Raw genomic sequence first — 20,660 nt, 5'->3', positions numbered from 1 at the left:
AATTGTGCCACAATCCCGGGAACAATCACTGGCATTGTCGGAAATAGCCTGGCCTTGGTACGGGTCTAGAAGGGTCCAGCCCATCACGCGGTGTTCAAGCCGTCAGGTTATGTCAGACATGGTCTGTGCGTCACGTTCCAATATAGGCGGCAAATACGTGTCCACCAGGGCCGGTCGTATACATGATGAATGTGACCACCAACTTGTGCTTCAGGTAAGTACATCATTCGATAGTCACAAACCGGGTCGCATACTAAGAATTTGTCCTGTTTGATAGTCACAAACCAGGTCGTATACTAAGAACTTGTTCTGTGAGGTCGCATACATGCTGTAAGGTCGCATACCTGCTACCAGTTTGTACAGTATTTTTGTTGTCTGTGCCAATGTAATACATATGAAATGTACCAATTCCTTTTTATGTTTACCTATATCATAAAATGAGAATTATCCAGGGATATAGCCCGTGCAAAGCGACAAGGCCACGGCTTGAAATCAAACTGGCGTCAATTTGCTGTATTGCAAGCGAGCGCCTAATTAGAATAATTCGCAACCTGGCCATAAATCACACCCTGCCACTTGACCTCACCCTTACTTACACAATCTTCCTGCTTCTCTCATGGAAGGATCAGCCAGCTCCTGCCGAGTTGGTCCGGATGGGTTGACCAAACAGCAGAGATATTTGCAGAAGTAGGTCTCTCAATTGCTTTGGTTCTCTGACCTTTATTGATTGCTTTACCCTTAGAAATCGGCAGAAAATCAATGCAAAGAATGCGGTCCGAAATCGTCTTCGCAGGCAGCAAGAGTCAGAGCTTCTAATCAGCCGTATAGAACATAAAATCTAACTAAGTGAGCACAGGAAATTACTGAGGCAAGAAGAGGCCGAAATAGCAAACACCCTGGAGGTTGATAGCGAGGACGTTATTATTTCAGAGTCTAGGGTAGAACAACCTCAACGGGACAGTGCCAGTAAGTCTCAACTATCAAGTTTGGGGCAGCATATATATATATATTGAATAGCTATGTATACTGCTACGGCAGTATCTGTGGATCAATCCACACAAACTGAACTTGGTGAGCCGTACTTTATATTCAATCGTGATTTACATCTGGTCCTGACCACTGTGAAGAAAACCCCGACCAGCCAAGGCCTGAGGGGTATTATACATCCCAGGAATATTATGCATCACAAGAGTTCGACGACTTGATGCATGAAAAGCTGATGAAATTGGAGCGTCTGGATCGAGCAAAGAAGGCCGAGGAGGCTTTCGAGAAAGGTATTCAAGAATACGAAGATTTCTCCAAGGCCCTGAAACAACGATGGACCATTCACTCAGGGTGGAAATACCCTCGACGATTTAAAGGCAGTAGATTGGAAGAGCGATGCCGACAGCTTCAAGGTTTCCTACAAGAGGCAGACGAGCTGAATTGCAATCTTCTGCAAGAGACACCTCCCAGTGAGCCCGAATGGTTTGAAATATTTCTTCAGGTTCGCGAGATTGTAGCAAAACGAGGTCATCTACAAGTAGTATATCACACACTCATGGATACAGTGTAGACACCAATGTGATTGACTTGATTCAGTATGAAGTAGCGACCAATTTACATGTTCTGGCAGTATCTACAAAGCTCGAGATACGTCTCAGGTGTATGCGCAATGCGCAAATTGCTGTCACCGGAGACCCTAACCACCTCACCAGCATCCACAAGCTGTAGAAACTTGTTAACGGCGTCGGTCCTAGTTGGGAGGGCTTTGGTTTGGGAACCACGAATCCCTTGGATGTTGAGATGCACAATGCTGCCTTGGGGGCGACTAAACAATAGGTAAGGTTCTGTTTGAGATAAAGGTTTGATTTCAACTTACTACGTCGAAGAAAAGATGCCTGGCTCCCGACCAACAATGACTAGGGTCCATGTTCCAACCTCAGGAGTTGCTATGCCACAAAATCAGTCATTGAAGCGGTGGAGAGCAGCAGATTGCACGTACATGGATCTTCAGGACGAAATCCAGTACAGGTGGATACATCTTCACGATTTAGCACGGTACGAACCGGGGGAACAACCTCTACCACCTCCCCACGCTCCAACGCCGAATAGAAATGGGCTTTAGCAATCAATTCCGATGGGCAAAACAGTGCATGACCACCAGAGATTCCGGTGTAATTATCAAGTGCGGCAGCCCTAAGAACAATGTTTTATAAGCATAACTGGATAGACACAATGAGTATGTACGTACCGTCCTTGAACTGGGCCAGGGCGGCGACCAACTACCACACTGTACCAGCGTTCCACCTCGGGGGGGAGAAAGTGTCCGGGACGTAAGCATGTTGTTCCAGCAACATGACAGGTGCAATCTACAACACCGTCAGTATATAGATCTTTTGAAGCATGTAGTGAGCTTACCTGAGTTCAAGACAGAAAGTTGTTTTTCCATCGCAGCGAGCGAGAAACATGTACACCCTGGATCAGAACAGATGAATAAGTCAGTTAATTTGCCAGCTATCATGCCTCCCACGTACTGTTTTTCGCAAGCTGAGACATAAGTCAAGGGTTGGGGAATTCAAGAAAGCGAAGTTGTAAGGGAAAGAGTGCTCCTGGCTGACGCCGCCAACGATGTATCCTTTAAGTTCCTGTGGTTCAGCAATGATGACCCATTCGGTCGTCCAAACGGGGATAATTTGTGGATCTTCTGATGGGAACCAAAGCGGGCACAGATGTCCATACGCCTTGAGGTCCGATGAAGGTTTGCAAAATGCATGGCATCCGATGCATCGCTCAACATTGTCTTGGAGTCGAGACCATCCGAAGTAGTCCAGCGATAGAAGGTAAGAATTTCACATTCCGAATTGCTTCAGAAACTTTGCGAACTTCCGCTAGCATCAATCTTTACGTCGCGCAGCCAGAATTTTCTTTACGTCGTGCAGCCAGAATTTATGGAGGGGGACCTTGGTGTGTTTTTGAATTGTTTCGCTGTACGGATTGGCCTACTTAACTGTTATTTTTAGCTATCGCAGCTGCCAATATTAGGCTGGAGACAGCGACTGCCGCCTGGCATCGCATTCACAAGAAACGCAGGGAGAATCGCCCTGCAAATTGGGAGGACATTCATAAGGAGTTCAAGGACGCCAAAGAATCATTGACCGCTCTTCTCAAAGGTAGGTCCCACTATGTATAATTCACCAATGAATCAACTAACCTTGTTGTCTATATCAAGATCGCAAAAGTAAAGAGATCAATCAAGAGACTCTCGACAGCGTTTCAAATCTGGAAACAACCGCAGGCTTCATGGTATGCTAGTTTTTGTATGAAAAAGTGTTCCTTATTGCCTCATTTATTGCCCTTAGTCAACCAGCTCAGCGACCAGTTATTTAGCTGCTATAGTTGCATCCACTATCTCCAAGGTTCCTCTTGCGCCTGTGGAACAAACTACGGGAGCCCCAGCTACTATTTTACAACCTAAGACATGGGATCGTACAATTGTAAGTCATTATTGTACTTGTGGATATGCTACTAATGCGACAAATTTTCTCATTCAGATCGATGAAAATCAAGTCGAGGAAACTATGCCAGCGGAGAAAGAGCCAGTGACCGGCCCTCCCAGAAAGGTCGGTAATCGCTATGTTAATATGCATTAGGCCACTCACTAACTGCTGATTTGCTTTAGGATGACGAACCTTGTGCGCCTACCAACAGTGTGGTGTACAAAGGCCCAGTGACGGAATCTGCTATCAAGGTCAGTCATTACGGTGTTATATTTTCCATGGACAATGAATGAACTAAATATTTTACTCACCAATCACGTAGTCCACCGTTGATGATGCCAACATCGATCCGGTTTTGAAAGCGCTCTCGCTACCGTCCCAGTCAGCCGACACGTCTATTCGCCATGAGATGACTATCGAGATATCTGGATTCCCGGCTGGAGTTGTTAATGCAGCAACGCCACCTCACCAGGATCTCATATCCGGCGACGCACGTCCAATTCAAATTGATTCCGGGAGGCGAGAAGCGTTGGGTTCAAATGGAGAAGCACCAATTTTGAATGTGAGTTTTACAGGACTGTATTGTGACGAACATGGACTCATTTGGAATCCAGATTGTGGGTGGGTCAACCATGTTCCCCATTCCTCCAAACCTTCAGAAGGAGTTAGACCAGTGCACCGCAGAGAGTTCAGGTCTCTTACAGAAGATTCACACACTAGAAGAAGAACTGTGTGCGCCAGCACAGCGCACAATGGACGAGATACGTTTGAAGCTGAGAGAGATTGACTCGGGCTATGCTGCTATTTACGCTGTTGAGAAAAGAGTCAGCGAAATACAAAACATTATTGCTGAAGGAGAACGATCCTTTACTGCCAACGAACGACGCAAACATCTCCTCAAGAGGAAAGAGATCCTCGACAAGCAGCGAGATGAGGGCGAGGCGGAGTTCTCGAGGCTGACAGTGGCAGATCTTCCTGAGTATCAGCGGAAGAGAAATCTTCTCATGGCAGAGATCGATGCCGTCAAGCTAGAGCTTCAGCAACTGGCATCCTCCAAGTCCAAGAAAGCTTCAAAGGGAACAACCATTCGGTCAAAGTTTGCCAAGGCTTCTAGACAGGCTAGAATTACGAAATCTTCCGGCGGCGACAAGGCATTTAGCAGGGCTAACACCACAGAAAACGGGTCTGGGGATGATGATGAATCGTCGTTGTCTGAGGGGTCATTTGAAGGTGATGGGGAGGGTAGCAAGTCCTCAAAGCGCAAATCGAGCACCAAATTCGATCCCACTATTGGCAGGAAGAGGACCAAGGCTCAGCGTCTCATGCTGGAGGTTGTTTACAGCGATGAGCTGAAGGAGGAGGAGGAGGCAAATGCGACGGGCCTTCGAGAGTTTAGGGTCGATGAGTGGGATTGTGAGGAAGATATGAAGGAGGAGGCCAATTGGGCAGCTATGACACCAATTCAGCGGGTTGAATATTGTGGTAAGCTGCCTCTCTTGTTGATTAGATTTTTCTTTGACTGATTTACTGCATTGTAGATGATATTGTGCGCTCTATTGCCCGCTTTGAGAAGACAGGAAACTTGCAGGATTTCCGTCCAAAATATCGTCGATCACTTCGTCATGTCCAATCTCTACTTCCTGAGAAGTGCTTCGAATCAAGACGCGTGGCTATCGCCATTCACATGACCTCGCATGGTAATCTCATCTGCCGTTTCCATAAAAGGTACCCGAAAACCAAATTTTTCGACAACGGACCAGGCCTTTACAGAGTTCGGGGAGTCCCTAAGAAACCCGTATATCGATACCGAGTCGAGGATGCAGCAACGCCCCTGAGGGAAACAGGTTATATGTCATGCGGATGCTTGATTGACGATGTCTTGCTGGAGTTTTACTTTTGGAAGACTCTAACCATTTCATCGCCACTTCCATCGCTACAGGGGTTAGAGGAACCCATGAAAGGGGATGTCTTTGAGCCGCGGCATCGATCCTTCCTGATCAAAGTATTCAAAGAACAGTCTTTGCTCACAGCGGACGACATCTACGACCCTAACCGACCCAGAGACATTCGCAAGTTTGAACGAGAGGTGAGATTGTTGGATTTGAGTATCACCAGGCTTGCGAAGAAGTGGGAAGAGAAGACGGGAATTGAAATGAGGATAATTTTTCCGCAGAGAGAAGCAGAGCTGGAAAGGATGAGACGGGAGGCGGCTGAGGCAGCAACAAAGCAAGGTCAGGCTGGAGAGTCGAGCGCTATGTCCCAGTAATTAGCTTTTATATAGAGTTGAAATTTGTAGTGAGGAAATTTATTGGCATTCGAAGTAAACTTGTACTGTATAGACCAAGTAGACGACAATAAGATACTGGCTTTTTGCCACATGCAAAATTTTATGTGTTGACGATAATGTGGTACACGCAACATTTATAATCTGTATTGTATATTATGCCATATGCAGGAGTTTAGCTGGACACTCAAATATTGTCTCATGCCACATTCTGTGGTTAACCAAGTTATATGGTGTATGCCACATTTTCGAGGTTAGGAGAGATTTCTGGCATATGCCTGAGTTTAGCCACACGACCGTTCTCTCTTCATTTCTGTATTTCATCTGAATTTGATGAAGTCCATCGGCAAATGCCAGCCGGTAACGCGGCATTTTGTTTCACTATCCGGGACATTCGTACCGCCTCACCACCACGGTTCCAGGCCATTGACAGCCTACCGCGTCGCGCAATATGGAGAATTTGAGGACTCCTTCGACGAAGGATACGATGCCGACGACGAAATGTAGGAATTAGCTTACCATGCATGGAGGGACACGTGAAATTGTTACCTGTAATAGTTGAAAAATCCAGTAATTGTTGGACATATTCCGCTACGGGACACATTTCGTGTCTCTCACACAAATTCCGGTGTACGAAGAATTGTGACTCCAACACCAAATCCTGGCGCACGAAAGATTGTGAGTCCCTCACCAAATTCTCGCGCTCACCACATTTCGCGGCTCTCACACAAATTCCGGTGCACGAAACATTGTGAGTCCTTCACACACATTCTGGCGCTCACCACATTTCACAGCTCTCACACTAACTCAGGTGCATCCCTCACACAAATTCTGGTGCTCACCACATTTCGAGTCCCTTGCACAAATTCTGGCACTCCGCTCTTTTCGAGTCCCTCATACAAATTCCGCTGCGTGACACATTTCGAGTCCCCTCACACAGACTCTGGAACTCCCCACATTTCACGTCCCTCACACAAATCCCGGTGCACGAAACATTGTGAGTCCTTCACACAAATTCTGGCACTCACCACATTTCAATTCCCTCACACAAACTCAGGGGCATCCCTCACAGCGTCCCCTCACAAATTCCACTGCACAACACATTTCGTGTCTCTCACACATATTCTGGTGCACGAAACATTGTGAGTCCCTCACCAAATTCTCGCGCTCACCACATTTCGCGGCTCTCACACAAATTCCGGTGCACGAAACATTGTGAGTCCTTCACACACATTCTGGCGCTCACCACATTTCACAGCTCTCACACTAACTCAGGTGCATCCCTCACACAAATTCTGGCGCTCACCACATTTCGAGTCCCTCGCACAAATTCTGGCACTCCGCTCTTTTCGAGTCCCTCATACAAATTCCGCTGCGTGACACATTTCGAGTCCCTCATACAGATTCTGGAACTCCCCACATTTCGCGTCCCTCACACAAATCCCGGTGCACGAAACATTGTGAGTCCTTCACACAAATTCTGGCACTCACCACATTTCAATTCCCTCACACAAACTCAGGGGCATCCCTCACAGCGTCCCCTCACAAATTCCACTGCACAACACATTTCGTGTCTCTCACACATATTCTGGTGCACGAAACATTGTGAGTCCCTCACCAAATTCTCGCGCTCACCACATTTCGCGGCTCTCACACAAATTCCGGTGCACGAAACATTGTGAGTCCTTCACACACATTCTGGCGCTCACCACATTTCACAGCTCTCACACTAACTCAGGTGCATCCCTCACACAAATTCTGGCGCTCACCACATTTCGAGTCCCTCGCACAAATTCTGGCACTCCGCTCTTTTCGAGTCCCTCATACAAATTCCGCTGCGTGACACATTTCGAGTCCCTCATACAGATTCTGGAACTCCCCACATTTCGCGTCCCTCACACAAATCCCGGTGCACAAAACATTGTGAGTCCTTCACACAAATTCTGGCACTCACCACATTTCGATTCCCTCACACAAACTCAGGGGCATCCCTCACAGCGTCCTCTCACAAATTCCACTGCGCGACACATTTCGTGTCTCTCACACATATTCTGGTGCACGAAACATTGTGAGTCCCTCACCAAATTCTCGAGCTCACCACAGTTCGAGTCCCTGACCTGACTTCGGGTGCACGTAACATCTAGGGTTGTCCTCAGCAATTTCGGCTGTGCCCAGAAATTTTAACCTTCCGAGACCATGGCAGTGTTGTCTTGCTTGATATCAAACTATGACAACATTTATTGAGCCCACATGTAATGAGGCCCATTCCATGCCATACAGCAGCCCGGGAGTGGATCAACAAGCTTATCATAGAATGTTTCAGCAGATTAAATTGGAAATGCGGTAGGTGCGGACATTTGAGTGATAAATTATGTTTGCCGTGAGCAAGATATTTAGGTCTTGATGACTGTTTTAGGAAGATGGAATGTACGGTTCATGGTTAGCAGGCATGTAGGGTCTACATCTATGAGGACTGTAAGGTACATTATACCGTATTTCTATATGGCCGATTTGCGTGAGTATTGTAGCACATACATCTTTGGTGAGTGCAGTTCCCCAGGTAGGCAGAGTTGTGCGGAAGCAGGCAGATTATCAATACACCGAACAGTTCGAATATGATTCGCCCATGCGCCCAAAGTCATTCACATACCCGCCATCTCCGTGCAAGGGGCATGTGACTACTTCGAACTTTTCCTTGACTCTGTTCGCGCTTATCATTTCCGTCTCACGAACTATCAGCACCCTCCAATGTGCCTCTAATGTTATACATAGTCTCAGGAAGCATGGTCTCGTGTTCAGTATTGTTGAAAAAGTGATGATGTCGCCATCTAGATCTAACAAGTAGAAGAATAGACTGCCACTGTGAAGGTTGGTTGACCGTTTATTGCGTTGAATCTAAAATATGTTTTCAATTTCAGGGTGACATTTTACAAGGGTCTGAGATTTCTGGTCTTGGGGCTATAAGACGTCAAGGATTTCGACCTACGGTAGGCTACTTGACAGTGACTGGTTTGAGAAGCGATTTGACTCATTGAGGTTCCTTACCGTGCTTCACTTGCAGAAAAATTGTAGTTGCCTTTAACAGAGGCATCAGTTAGGATATTGTATTTACTGTTTCTTCCATGTCTAATTTTCATTATGTCGAAGAGATTGGATTCTAGTCAAATCGATTCCCGTTGCACCAAAAATATTGCTAGTAGGATATCGGTACAAGAACAATATGAATACATCGTAGATGACGTACCAGTATCAGGATCTTCCTCCTCCTTATTCTGCGACCATTGGATGGTAAAGGTACTATTGTCACGATATTCATCAATCGCTTGGCCCGTGTACCCAAACTCGAAAATGTGTAGAGTATCCCACATACAATGGAACTCCGTTTGCCAGTCCGAGAGAGTACCGGGAGATACTTGCAAGGCGCCCATGGTAGAGATTCGAGTGGGACGGTTGGAATACGACAATTTTTTCAAATCAAGAGGGCCATGAGATGCATCTAACCGATGGATTGAAACACCCCTAGGGACATCGAGGACATCCGTAGTCGCGGATGACATCCGAATGGTGAGTATACAACGCTCCATGCCGTAGTCTACCGCCCTAAACTGGACGATCGTACTAACCTTCAATCGAATTATGTAAGTAATTTGGTCCATGGAACCGACATGGAAGGTGCTTACAGAGGGGCTAATCATTACGGTTCTGTCCTCCCGCGAAATGAGTCCAGTCTCTGTCCATTCTGACCCTGGGTCGTCGCTGAATACTTGGTCGACGTTAGAAGCATTGACAAGGGATATTGAAACTGGAAAGTTGACTAGACGTCGAGGTTTAGCAGGCTTAGATCTCGGAAGATAGTCAAATCCTATGAAGGGCGAGGGACGACGCAGGCTGTTGTACTTGCTCCTGTGCACCGTTCGATAATTATCGGTAGGAAAAGGTGCATTCTGGACGGAAAGGGGGTGGGAGAAGGAGTTGTACCAGCTGAGTGTTGCACAGGCAATACAGACCAGCACACAGAATGTGTTGAGCAAGGAAGCCGATGAATGTGTATCCTGGAAAAAGGGTTTTGATTCATCACGTTCAGCATCCCGCTGTTCTGATTCGAGCAACAGCTCTTTACTGGATGAATCTTCTGAGCACTCTGCTGCTTTTTTGCGCACTAATAATTTTGGAAGGTTGAGGTCGACGATGGATGGCATGGTGTTAAAGGTTCAGTGATTTAGTCCCCAGTGACTGTTCGTAGTGGTTTAATCTCATTCCGCGGGGAAACGAGGGTATGTCCGACGGCGCATTCTCCCATCTTCGATATGTGGTAATTCATTGACGTGTACCGGTTTCAAAGGGGGACGGCATCTTGGGGATGGATGACCAGCCATGTGCAATATGATGACAATGGAAGAGAGTGAGGCTCTATTCTCATCACGGAGGATTCTTAATGATGTGTTGATTTAGCACAAGCAGAACACAAGTACCGGGGAGATAGATCAAGGTGTAGCAAGGTGCAGGTAAACAAGCACCAGCGTCCAGCCGAGCGGCAACACAGATCGCAATATCAGTTCCCACGTTCACTTTTTCTCTCTTTCCATCATATTCAAACCATTCAAATTCAATCGTTAGCTCTGTTCATTGTTCGAATAACTACCATTTCGCATCGTTTGCTCGTTGACTTTCTTTGAAAATGAGTCATAACTCACAATCACACTCATCGCACCAACACCTCAATTTGAGGCTTCATACAAACCGTAGAGAAGACAGGAATGAAGAAAACGAAAACACACAACGTTCGGAAACAATACAATCGCACGATGGAGACACGCAAGATCCACCTCCAGCTACACAACCTCGCAGGTTATCTTCAAGTCCATCATTGTTAGATCCACAAACGGGCGAGGCAAACACTCAACAGATCAATCATGACAGGACAGATAGAGCGGAGCAGATTAAACGATTATTAGCACAGGTGGAAGCTCTTAGACAACAGGACCGTAACGAAATTCAAGATGATATCACACCTGCGCGGCACCTTTTTGTTGACGAAGAAACATTGGCACAAATTAGGGCCAAAACAATAGCGAACAAGGAAACTAATTCAGTGAAGAAGAAAGTTTCATTACCCGAAATTGTTCCCGGCTTCAAAGCCAATTCTCTGGAAATAGGTGAGAATTTTTCTTTACTATGCAGAAGTCAGTGGTAGGAGTCGAAACCGTATTATCGTGGCCGAATTGTGCCAAGGCATGATAGGTGCATCGAAAACCTACCGACACATACCTGAGTGATAGGCTCATGGATGGGGCAGTAAAGTCCGAGCAGATAAGCTCGTGAGGACGCATAGTACCAGTTTGCCACAATATGGGCGATAGGCCTAAAGGAAAAAAAAAAAAAAAAAAAAAAAGAAAAGAAAGAAATTGTGGCAACATTACGTTCACGATGGCAAATGGTTTCCCCAAGCGATAGGCTTGGTTAGAAAGTATCAATGCATAGTTTGTCAGAAAATTTACTGACTATGATATAATCATTTGGTCTACAAACAGCCGTCTCGCATAGGGTAGACGAAGCCTTTGCAAGCTTTAAATATGTACCGTATACGTCATTGACCTCGGCGGCTCGTTTGAAGGCTTCAAGAGGGGAAGAAGAATTCCTCATAAATGCAGCCGGAGGTTTAACAGCCAGAGGGCTTGATCGAAGGGACGAGAAGCACATCAGTTTATCGGACTGGCTAGGAGCAGCTAAGGTTGCAGAAGAGAGAACACGTTTTTATCACGGAGACAAAAGAGCAGCAGCCCTAGCAAAACACCATCAAATTGTAACCGATTTAGCCAGGTCGCATAATTGGAACATAGCCGTCGAATATGATATTCAGCAAAGAGAGCTAGCAGCGCTACACGTAACACACGATCTAAGCACATTGGACCATCAAGCATTAACATTAATTGCTACAAGAAATACAATGCAATTGGTCATGGGATCAAACTCGATGCCATCGGGTCCTATCTCGCCATCATCTAGTCACACTTTACGCAGGTCGGCTCCCGATTACTTCACAAGCCCAAATCGTGGCAAACGCGCGCGGACAGGATTATACTCACATAACCAGTTGTGCTTTCGATGTGGCTTTGCAGGACACATGCCAGCAGATTGCAAAGCCAACACTACAGCAGCTGGCATTCCAACAGCATCAGTTACCACCGAGAATGGTCGAGGAAGGAACACACTTGTTAACGGCAGTGGAAAATCATTCTGTTTCAACTGGGCAAAAGACTCGTCCTGCACATTTGGAGGCAACTGCTTCAACTTCCATGGCTGCAGCATATGTGGAGACGGTACCCACGGTGCACGAGCTTGCCCCAAAGCCAAGTCATCCTAATGAAAGATCAGACCCTAGACAGGTGGTAACACCAATAAACGCAGACAAATGTGAAGCATTACTAAAGTCACTAGGAATTATAAACGAATGGATGCATGTGTTACAAGGGTTGCGCCATGGTTTTGACGTGGGAATAAAATCACAGCCATCCAAAACTTTGTTATTTCGAGAATCACGCATCATCATTGCTCGACACAGATTTTATAGACTCATATATAGAGGAAGAAGAAAAGGCAGGAAGATATTCGCAATCTTATACACCCCAGGAGCTAGAGGAATTAATTGGCCCTTTCCGAACATCACCTATTGGTCTAGTTCCAAAATCAGGCAATTCATCCAAGAAATATCGGATGATTCAAGACCTTTCATATCCTCGAGATGGCTCAACCACTTCTGTCAATGCAGGGATAAATTCAGACGATTTTCCAACAGCTTGGGGCACATTCGAGAAGGCATCCGAGATGATACTATCTCTGCCTCCCGAATCCTTGGCGGCAACATTCGACATCTCTGCGGCATACCGTATAACACCAATACGTCCCGAGCAACAAAATTCTTTGTGCATATACTGGAAAGGGCGAGTGTGGGTAGACCGTGCTGTCATGTTTGGCATGTCATCAAGTGCCGGAGTATTTGGTTGGATAGCCGATATGCTGGTAGCAATCTATATAGCTGCTGGGTTTGGCCCATTAATCAAGTGGGTAGACGATTTTCTAGTGATTCGCTTACCCGGTCAAACATGGACGGAAGAAGACTTTATAAAATTCACGGCCAGTTTTGGTGTTCCATGGAGCTTGATAAAAATCAGGTTTTTCTCACAATTACAGCAATACACAGGCTTTATGTGGAATCTGCAAGCCAAATCGGTCAGCTTGCCTTTAGAGAAATTAGCCAAAATACGGATCTTGTTACAATCTTGGCTAGCGGATGGAACAAAGTATTCAGCTCGGGAAGCGGCAAGCCTACATGGGAAATTGGTCCACATTTCAAGCATTTATCCGCTTATTCGGCCGTTTCTAGTTTCTATTTCCAAATTCGCATCAAAATTTCAATCATTCCGTGCTCGACTATTTCCTACGTCATCCTTGCTAAAAGATATAAAATGGACGCTGGAGCTTCTCGAGATTCCTCCCAACGAGTTACCTTTAATGAAATCCAAGCCACAAGATATAAATTGGTGGGGAGATGCCAGCACGTCTTTTGGGATTGGAGCTACAATACACAATCTATGGGGAGTATGGAAATGGTCTCCGGAAACAAGAGTCGGACCCAGAATGAAATACGACATAGGTTGGGCGGAAGCAGTGGCAGTCGAATTAGCTTTGAGAATGGCAGTCCAAGAATTGAACTTACCAGCAGGTCACTACTTGGTGCGGTCAGACAACAAAGGCGTAGTCGCAGTTCTCAATGGAGGTCGGTCAAGAAACAACGAGACAAATATAATCTTGAAGAGCATTTATACCATACTAGCTCATCACAAGATCCGGATATCAGCAATCTATATACCAAGTCGCACAAATATCTCAGACTCACTGTCAAGAGGGGATATATCTGGATTCCTATTAGGTTTTCCACAAGCATCAAGGAAATCAAAGCTGACGTTACCAAACCATTTGAAGAATTTGCTGCAGCCAGTGTAATAACAGTTGCATCGGCACTGATCCAGCCTACACATTTATTAAACGGTTTAGGAGAAACAAATGAAAGTATTGAAGAAAACACGCACAACCAAATGCGACCAAACACAAACTTACGCCCTAACTGCAGAGCAAACGAGAGGATATTCTTGTGGAAAGGAGTCAACCAACCACCACTTACAACTATAGATGCCCCGGTTATTCGTTTTCTTGCAGATTTAGCATCACATGCATCCCTACGAGATACGTCAAGCCCAGGTTCAGCCATAAAGAAATTCCATACCTTTTGTGACATATTTTCGGTACCCGAAACAATGCGTTTACCAGCACCCTTTGAAGTTTTAAATTCCTTTGCCATATGGGCAATTACAGATCCCAAAGCACTAGACCCAACCGTAGCCAATGGGATCAAATTTGAAACGATTGCAAGAACAACTGTATCAAAATATTTATCAGGAATACGAGCCTGGCATCTTGCTCAAGGATGGCCGGAACCACTTACCGGAGAACAGCACAAAAGGATTGAATGGTCACTTCGAGGACTAGAAAACATTTTCGGGTCCAGATCTCGCCCGGTACGGCCGCCAATCACAATACCAATGCTACATGCACTCAAGTTGTCACTGAATTTATCCGATTCATTCGACGCATGCGTCTGGGCACTAGCAACCTGCTCGTTCTGGGGAATGATGAGATTTGGTGAAGTAACGGTTAAAAACAGGACCAATTTTGACCCAAAGAAACATTTGAAAAGGAAAGACGCACATTTGGGATACGATCTAGACGGAAAGAGGTATGCCAGATTGGATTTACCATCCGCAAAAAACTGCAAAACCTGGAGAAATCCAGTCGGTTTTTGTTGTACCACAGCAAGGTCTATGCCCGATCCAGGCACTAGAGGACATGGCAAAGGTGACACCTGCAGGAGCAATGGATCCATTATTTTCATGGTCAGATCGAGAAGGAAACTTACGGCCAATGGTGAGGTCAGCAGCCCTCAAACGGATCAATGACATTTTACAACGTTGGGGTTGGGGAACAACGTTTGGGCACTCGTTCAGAATAGGAGGCGCATCATTTTATCTAGCAGAAGGAAAGAATCCGGAACACATTCGAGTAGCAGGCAGATGGAAATCATTGGCGTACCAAGTTTACATTCGTTCCTTCGAGCTCATTGCAAACCGACATCTGGGAGGCACCAGAGTGTCATTCTCCCATCCAAATCTTACACGTTCCACCTGAGTATGATAGTGCGTAATGACCATCACTAGTCAGGACTGTTGACATCGATACACAGAAACAGGTTACACTCACCTTCTCTCGAGAGTTGGGCTGGCTTCACGTTGTGCCGCAGTGAGAGCGCAGGCTTGTTGGGTAAGCGGCTCAATCCGCTCTGCGTACCCGACTTGAGCTTACTCAAGCACAGCCCAACCTTTTTGTTTGGTTTTTGCAAGCGATCGAGGATAGATGAGGCTGGACGGAACTCACCGAATCTTTGTGTCATAAATTACACAGCTATTTTTAATTTATAGGGTGTCCGAATATCGTGGCAGAGATTAGCTTCTACTTACAACTTCTTGGCATCTTGAAGATGCTATTCATCAATTGATCCAATTCGAAGACAGACGCTATCAAGTTTCTTCCAACATAGCTATGTGCATTCCAATGCTAGAAAGATGGATCCTACTAATTCAAGCCATGGCTACCAGAGGAAAGATATTTAAACGAGTGTACGAAGTCCATTTATTATTCATCTTGGCCAGAAAACCGCACAATGGCGATGAACGCGACATGGATCCCACTCGAGGACTCTCTCACTCTTCTGAGCGAGAGAACATGGCTTAGCGGCGCAGTTCTGACAGGTGTTGGATATGGCGTTGTGCTGACCATGTATTTCCTGTGTGTCCGCCAGCTCCTGAAGACCATGGACAGCAGCAATCGCATTCAAAGAATTGCACTGCTTACCTATACGTCCCTGATCACACTCTTTGGCACACTCTTTGTTGCTGCATGTACGCGGATGACAGAACTCAGCTTTGTTGACTACAGGCTCTATCCCGGCGGTCCTGGTAAGTGTTGACCTTCTCAGAATTATGGAACACAAGTGTTTAAAATTTTGACAGCCGCGTTTGAGAACGACATGTTCTCGATTCCTGTAGATGAGCTTGGAAATGTCGCGTTTGTTCTTGCGAACTGGTTTGCTGACGCGCTCATGGTAAGGACATTTCGAGATATATGAATTACACAGAATTGACAGACTGTGTGTGATACGACAGGTCTGGAGGTGCATCAACATGTATCGCAGCACCAATTATCCGACCATTCTGGTGGTCGCAATTCCAGGAATTGCCTACCTGGGCTCTTTCAGTAAGTTTTCCTGTAGCATCAAATGCTCAACGACTCATTATGTCTGCAGCGATGGGAGTGATGTGGCTTCTCCAAGTGTCGGCTTCCCAGTCGTCTCCCTGGCTCACAAACGGAAAGGTTAATTTCACCCCTCCATACTACTGGCTTTCGCTGGCGTTGAACATGACCATGACGGTGGCCATCGTCATCCGGCTCCTTTTCTTCCGATGGAGAATCTCGAAGGTGATGGGTAGGAAATTTGGCTCTCAATACGTCGGCGTCGCCGCTATGCTCGTCGAGTCTGCTCTGCTGTACTCCTCCTTCGCGCTTTTGTTCCTTGTTCCGTTTGCATTAAACCACCCGTTGGCAAACTTGTTCATTCAAGTGCTGGCTGAGGTCCAGGTATGCTGCTACTTGATATAGAAGACCACTTAAAACTGACCTGATTCCCCAGATCGTCGCACCTCTCATGATTATTTACCGCGTAGCATCAGGAGAAGCCTTTTCGACCAATAAAACAGCACACATGCTTAGCACCAATGGTGTTGATGGTGCGGTCAAAGGTATCAAGCTGTCCAAGCTCACTGAACGCTCAGCAACATTGGATGGTGGCCCACACAGCTCCTCAAAGCTGGCAGTCAAGACTAAAGAAAACATGACTTTTGAGAATTCATCGGAGCCCTACGTCGTTTAGGTAACATTGCTCGGAAGATGGCTATGTTCTCAATGATTTAAAAGACCACTATTTGTCATTTGAACGTGGTAGCGTAGATTTTATGTTTGCTTGATGGTGTCCCGCCTTGTAGTGTAGATAAGGCATTTATGGTCTTTCATTTGAAGAGTCCCTAATTATTTATTATCTTTCAGTCAGCCTGTCCTTCCGGGATACTGAACTCACCACCATCAGCAATATGAGTTACCTAACAACTAGGAAACACAAAGTGCCCGACCCATAGTACTGTGGGAAGTGCGAGAGGTTATGAATATGACGCCGGTGGGCAAGTAAATTGAAACAGCCTATATCGTATGGACCTGTGACAACGATAGGCGAGGTAGGCCGGACACATTCACAGGTCGGATAAGAGCGTGCGTTCGAACCAGTGTTGTCCAAGATAGCTGAAAGTTACACTGCCAGACCGAGGAGCACATATATGCGTGTTCAAACCCCAAAACACCGGACGACAGGGAGCCTCACACCAGCATAGTTCCGAGATACGAATGCCAGTACCGAAACATAGAGAATAAGAGTGTTTAAGGGTGTGCGCGGTGTGACTCTCTACATGCACACCGTCAGAAGGCGCTTGAAGTCTTCTAACGGAAAACTCAACGAAAATATTACAACTGGAAGGAGTAGAACTCACCTGAACTTCTAGTCACTACAAACGAAAGCGTCACATCCGACTCTCAAAATAAGAAGACCACGATTGAAATATCAGGCTGGTGGGAACGGAGCTATGCCCTTCCTTGCAAGTCCTGGAATCACGCAATAACGGGGGAGGACAAGGGTTGAACACAACGTTCCGGTAACGCCCGACCAGTGTTGGTAAGCACGGCACGTGTGACGCTAGTGACTACTGTGACTCGGAGAGTAACAGCAGTTCCGTAGCGGCACACGGAAAAGGTTTCGAAAGGAGCTTAGAGGTCGAATAGACAGGTTAGAAGACTCTGTATTCAATGCTGGTTTTCTAGCTACTACATAGCTGTATTTATACTGTAAAGAATAAGGTGTCCAAAAGAAGTAGACAAAGCAAAAGATAAAAGAGGGTTAATTGGAAGACACATAAAGGTGGAGTAAAAGTCAGTTTCAAGGGGAATAGAATGGAGGAGTAGGAACATAGAATGAAGAAAATGAGCTAACGGGGTGCGTGTATCGGGTGGACGGAGCGAAGGTGAAGTCCACAGAAACGAAAATAAAAGATAAGATAAAAAAGAGGATTATCGGGGTGTGGGAAACAGACCGGAACATCACAGCACGACGCGGGCCGCAATTTTGAGCACATGTGACGCTGGTATGACGTACATTTTTTGGCCACGCTGGAGTTGAAGCTCCCACTGCCTCCCCAGTCATCCATGGCATTTAGACACTCATACATAATGGCACTTTTACTGTTGTTTCTTTGATTATATCACGCTTGTGGTTCCCCGCCTATCTACTCTCATTTTTTCCGTTTGTCACGTAGAACAACATCGTTTATTGGTTATAGGAGAGGAAGGCATCATATGCATACAATTCGATATATATTAAATATGTGGTGAGATGAATATGAATAAGCATTTAAGAGAAAAATTTCACGATGGCATCGAAGTACCTGACGAGGGAGCTCCGAGTCATTACACAATTGCTCAACAATACGAACTAACTCACCTTTCTGGATCTTCGTACATAGCGAGGTGAGTGGAAGTAGGGATTTCAACCCACTTTACTTTGGGAATATTTACGAAGAAAGGTAAAAAAGCAATTTCTTGAACTTCATCGAGAGGAGCGCTTATGAGCAAGGTTGTATACGGTATTTGATGCAGAATTTCAACAATCGACCAGTCCTTCAATGTTCCTGTTATATTAAACTCGGAGACACCGAACCTAGTAAAGCATCGTTATTACTCAAACTAGTGAGCAGATGAGGTCCAAGTTAACTTACATAGAGTGATATACCATGGGATTCTTTGAAACGGCATTGAAAGAGTCGACAAGTCCCTGTGGCCAAGGGTCTGTTGTACAGACATGTTTTTTATAGAACTCCATGACATCGGTTTGATACACTGGCGAATCTGTCTTTCCTTCGGCTTCCAGACTTCTGACCCGTTCAACATAGTCGGCAGGGAACAGGTCAAGCAGAGCGTTGGTTCCTGCTATAAACGATGGAATAGATGCTGGAGAGTTTGCAATAATGAGTTTTTTCAACCCGGAAGGCGCTCGGGAGGCGGCGTAATTTCCTGCAAGCATACCTAACAACTACATGAAATTCAGATTCCATTCAATATACGAAATACTCACCGCCCCATGAATGGCCCAATAAAAGGAAGTTATCATAAATGCCTAAGTACTTGAGTAGGTTGTCTAGCTCGTCCATGAATAGATCTACTGTCCAGAAGGTATCCGGTTTATCCAGTATGTGCGATGAGGCACCGTTTCCGATTTGATCATAGAATACTACAGGGAACCTGAGCGAGATGAATAGACTTATTCTTCGAGAATGAGATGTACTGACCCGTATTGTGTAAACAGGATTTCGTGTGGACTAACACAATAACAATCAGTGACAAAGTGTGCGCGTTATACAAAATGACATACGTACAGCATATAATGGTGAGTCATGCCTGGTCCGCCATGTAAAGCGACGATGGGCGTCTTCTCGCTTTTGAGGGATCCAAGCACTTTGTACCATGTGTGAAAAGTCTCGTCTCCCACTTTGAAGTCCACAGTACCGCAATTGACATTGGAATCCATGGCCAAAAGGTTGAAAATCTTGAAACTGTGAGTATCTGTCGAAAAGGAGTCGAAAAGAAATATCAATTAATTTGTAGCGAACTATACATAGAATTTATCATATCGAGGTGCTGGATCCAGTGTGTGAACGAAGATTTTGATGAAGAGCTTCTCTAAATCAATTTTGAGCGTAAATGAACGAAGATTTGGGCGCATCTTCTGGGAAGCAGGCATATGGGCGGGCCATGCGAACTGCATGTATACAGAAGCATGACTTTGAGTTCTGTGTTGAAGTGAAACGAACAATCACACTCTTCCATCAACGGGGTTCAAAGGAGTACGGCCTCTGTAGATGTAGAGGGAGGGCCGTGTGACGCGTTATTTCTTTGGACATGTCTGCAAAGGAATTAAGGCACACTTAGAGTTATCGAACAAGGGTGATAGAAGCTGTCGAGCTCACCTTGAAACCCTGAGAAGCATAAACTGTGACGAAAATGGATCTCAACTCAGGAGGATCGGCCACAGGTAGGATGTATGTTTCCGAAATGACCCCTCGCCAGCTTTTCGGAGTTATCGCCAACAATTTGACACGATGCTACGACAATAAATCTTTAAATAGGTGCCAGTGTTACAAAATTGGCTGCCGTCGGATGATGCATGTGTGCAATGTCATCCTGGCAGCCCCGCTTCAACAGGACACGTCCCTTGGGAAGGGGACACTCTGTTATCTCAACACATGTCTAAAGTCAATAAATAAAGCATCTGGAGGTATGGGTGTCTCGGGGTTATGACAGGACGCTTCGCGTCAAGTCGGACGAAAATATACAAAGAAGCAAAACGTAACCAGAACGTGTACAGAACAAGGAAATATTGCATGGTCTTGTGCCATAGTTCTATAGAACTGCCTGATATTATGCTTCAGTTACAAAGGAATAAAGAATTAGCCGAAAATTGGGAACATGACTTTTTATAGGTTTGCTGATGCGACATAAAATGTATGCGATAATCAAAATGGTCGGGTCTGGATCACATTTGGCACATGGATTTATGTTATTGGTGACCTTACAGCCCAAAACCTTTATTTCTGGGACGGCGCGTGGGCATACCTGAACCCAGGAGTCAG

At 45.7% G+C, this 20,660-nt stretch overlaps 6 protein-coding genes across 6 annotated transcripts; 3 read left to right on the top strand and 3 right to left on the bottom strand.

Annotated features, from left to right (window-relative positions):
* Positions 1 to 616: 616 nt before the first annotated feature.
* Positions 617 to 1,555, top strand: JR316_0012769 (uncharacterized protein; the record flags this gene model as incomplete). Its single annotated transcript, XM_047898388.1, has 5 exons — positions 617 to 687; positions 743 to 802; positions 857 to 966; positions 1,039 to 1,071; positions 1,128 to 1,555. 5 exons carry the CDS (start codon positions 617 to 619, stop codon positions 1,553 to 1,555), a joined length of 702 nt encoding a protein of 233 aa, XP_047741936.1.
* A 44-nt stretch (positions 1,556 to 1,599) lies between these two features.
* Positions 1,600 to 2,538, bottom strand: JR316_0012768 (uncharacterized protein; the record flags this gene model as incomplete). The annotated part of the gene is made up of 6 exons (XM_047898387.1): positions 1,600 to 1,810; positions 1,862 to 1,931; positions 1,985 to 2,178; positions 2,234 to 2,351; positions 2,401 to 2,457; positions 2,517 to 2,538. 6 exons carry the CDS (start codon positions 2,536 to 2,538, stop codon positions 1,600 to 1,602), a joined length of 672 nt encoding a protein of 223 aa, XP_047741935.1.
* A 211-nt stretch (positions 2,539 to 2,749) lies between these two features.
* Positions 2,750 to 5,745, top strand: JR316_0012767 (uncharacterized protein; the record flags this gene model as incomplete). Its single annotated transcript, XM_047898386.1, is given in 9 exon segments — positions 2,750 to 2,822; positions 3,003 to 3,152; positions 3,212 to 3,285; positions 3,342 to 3,476; positions 3,534 to 3,602; positions 3,662 to 3,730; positions 3,802 to 4,041; positions 4,055 to 4,961; positions 5,018 to 5,745. 9 exon segments carry the CDS (start codon positions 2,750 to 2,752, stop codon positions 5,743 to 5,745), a joined length of 2,445 nt encoding a protein of 814 aa, XP_047741934.1.
* A 3,179-nt stretch (positions 5,746 to 8,924) lies between these two features.
* Positions 8,925 to 9,962, bottom strand: JR316_0012766 (uncharacterized protein; the record flags this gene model as incomplete). Its single annotated transcript, XM_047898385.1, has 1 exon — positions 8,925 to 9,962. The coding sequence occupies one exon, from the start codon at positions 9,960 to 9,962 to the stop codon at positions 8,925 to 8,927; it is 1,038 nt and encodes a 345-aa protein (XP_047741933.1).
* Positions 9,963 to 15,538: 5,576 nt separating this feature from the next.
* On the top strand, positions 15,539 to 16,804 carry JR316_0012765 (uncharacterized protein; the record flags this gene model as incomplete). The annotated part of the gene is made up of 5 exons (XM_047898384.1): positions 15,539 to 15,833; positions 15,888 to 15,979; positions 16,041 to 16,131; positions 16,181 to 16,512; positions 16,565 to 16,804. The coding sequence occupies 5 exons, from the start codon at positions 15,539 to 15,541 to the stop codon at positions 16,802 to 16,804; spliced, it is 1,050 nt and encodes a 349-aa protein (XP_047741932.1).
* A 1,581-nt stretch (positions 16,805 to 18,385) lies between these two features.
* Positions 18,386 to 19,771, bottom strand: JR316_0012764 (L-amino acid amidase; the record flags this gene model as incomplete). Its single annotated transcript, XM_047898383.1, has 6 exons — positions 18,386 to 18,419; positions 18,476 to 18,691; positions 18,750 to 19,056; positions 19,106 to 19,272; positions 19,407 to 19,576; positions 19,646 to 19,771. 6 exons carry the CDS (start codon positions 19,769 to 19,771, stop codon positions 18,386 to 18,388), a joined length of 1,020 nt encoding a protein of 339 aa, XP_047741931.1.
* Between the last annotated feature and the right edge of the window lie 889 nt (positions 19,772 to 20,660).

Source organism: Psilocybe cubensis, chromosome 13, assembly GCF_017499595.1.
Source record: "Psilocybe cubensis strain MGC-MH-2018 chromosome 13, whole genome shotgun sequence".
In the NCBI taxonomy this organism is placed as follows: domain Eukaryota; kingdom Fungi; phylum Basidiomycota; class Agaricomycetes; order Agaricales; family Agrocybaceae; genus Psilocybe; species Psilocybe cubensis.
This window is presented reverse-complemented; position numbering and strand designations above follow the sequence as displayed.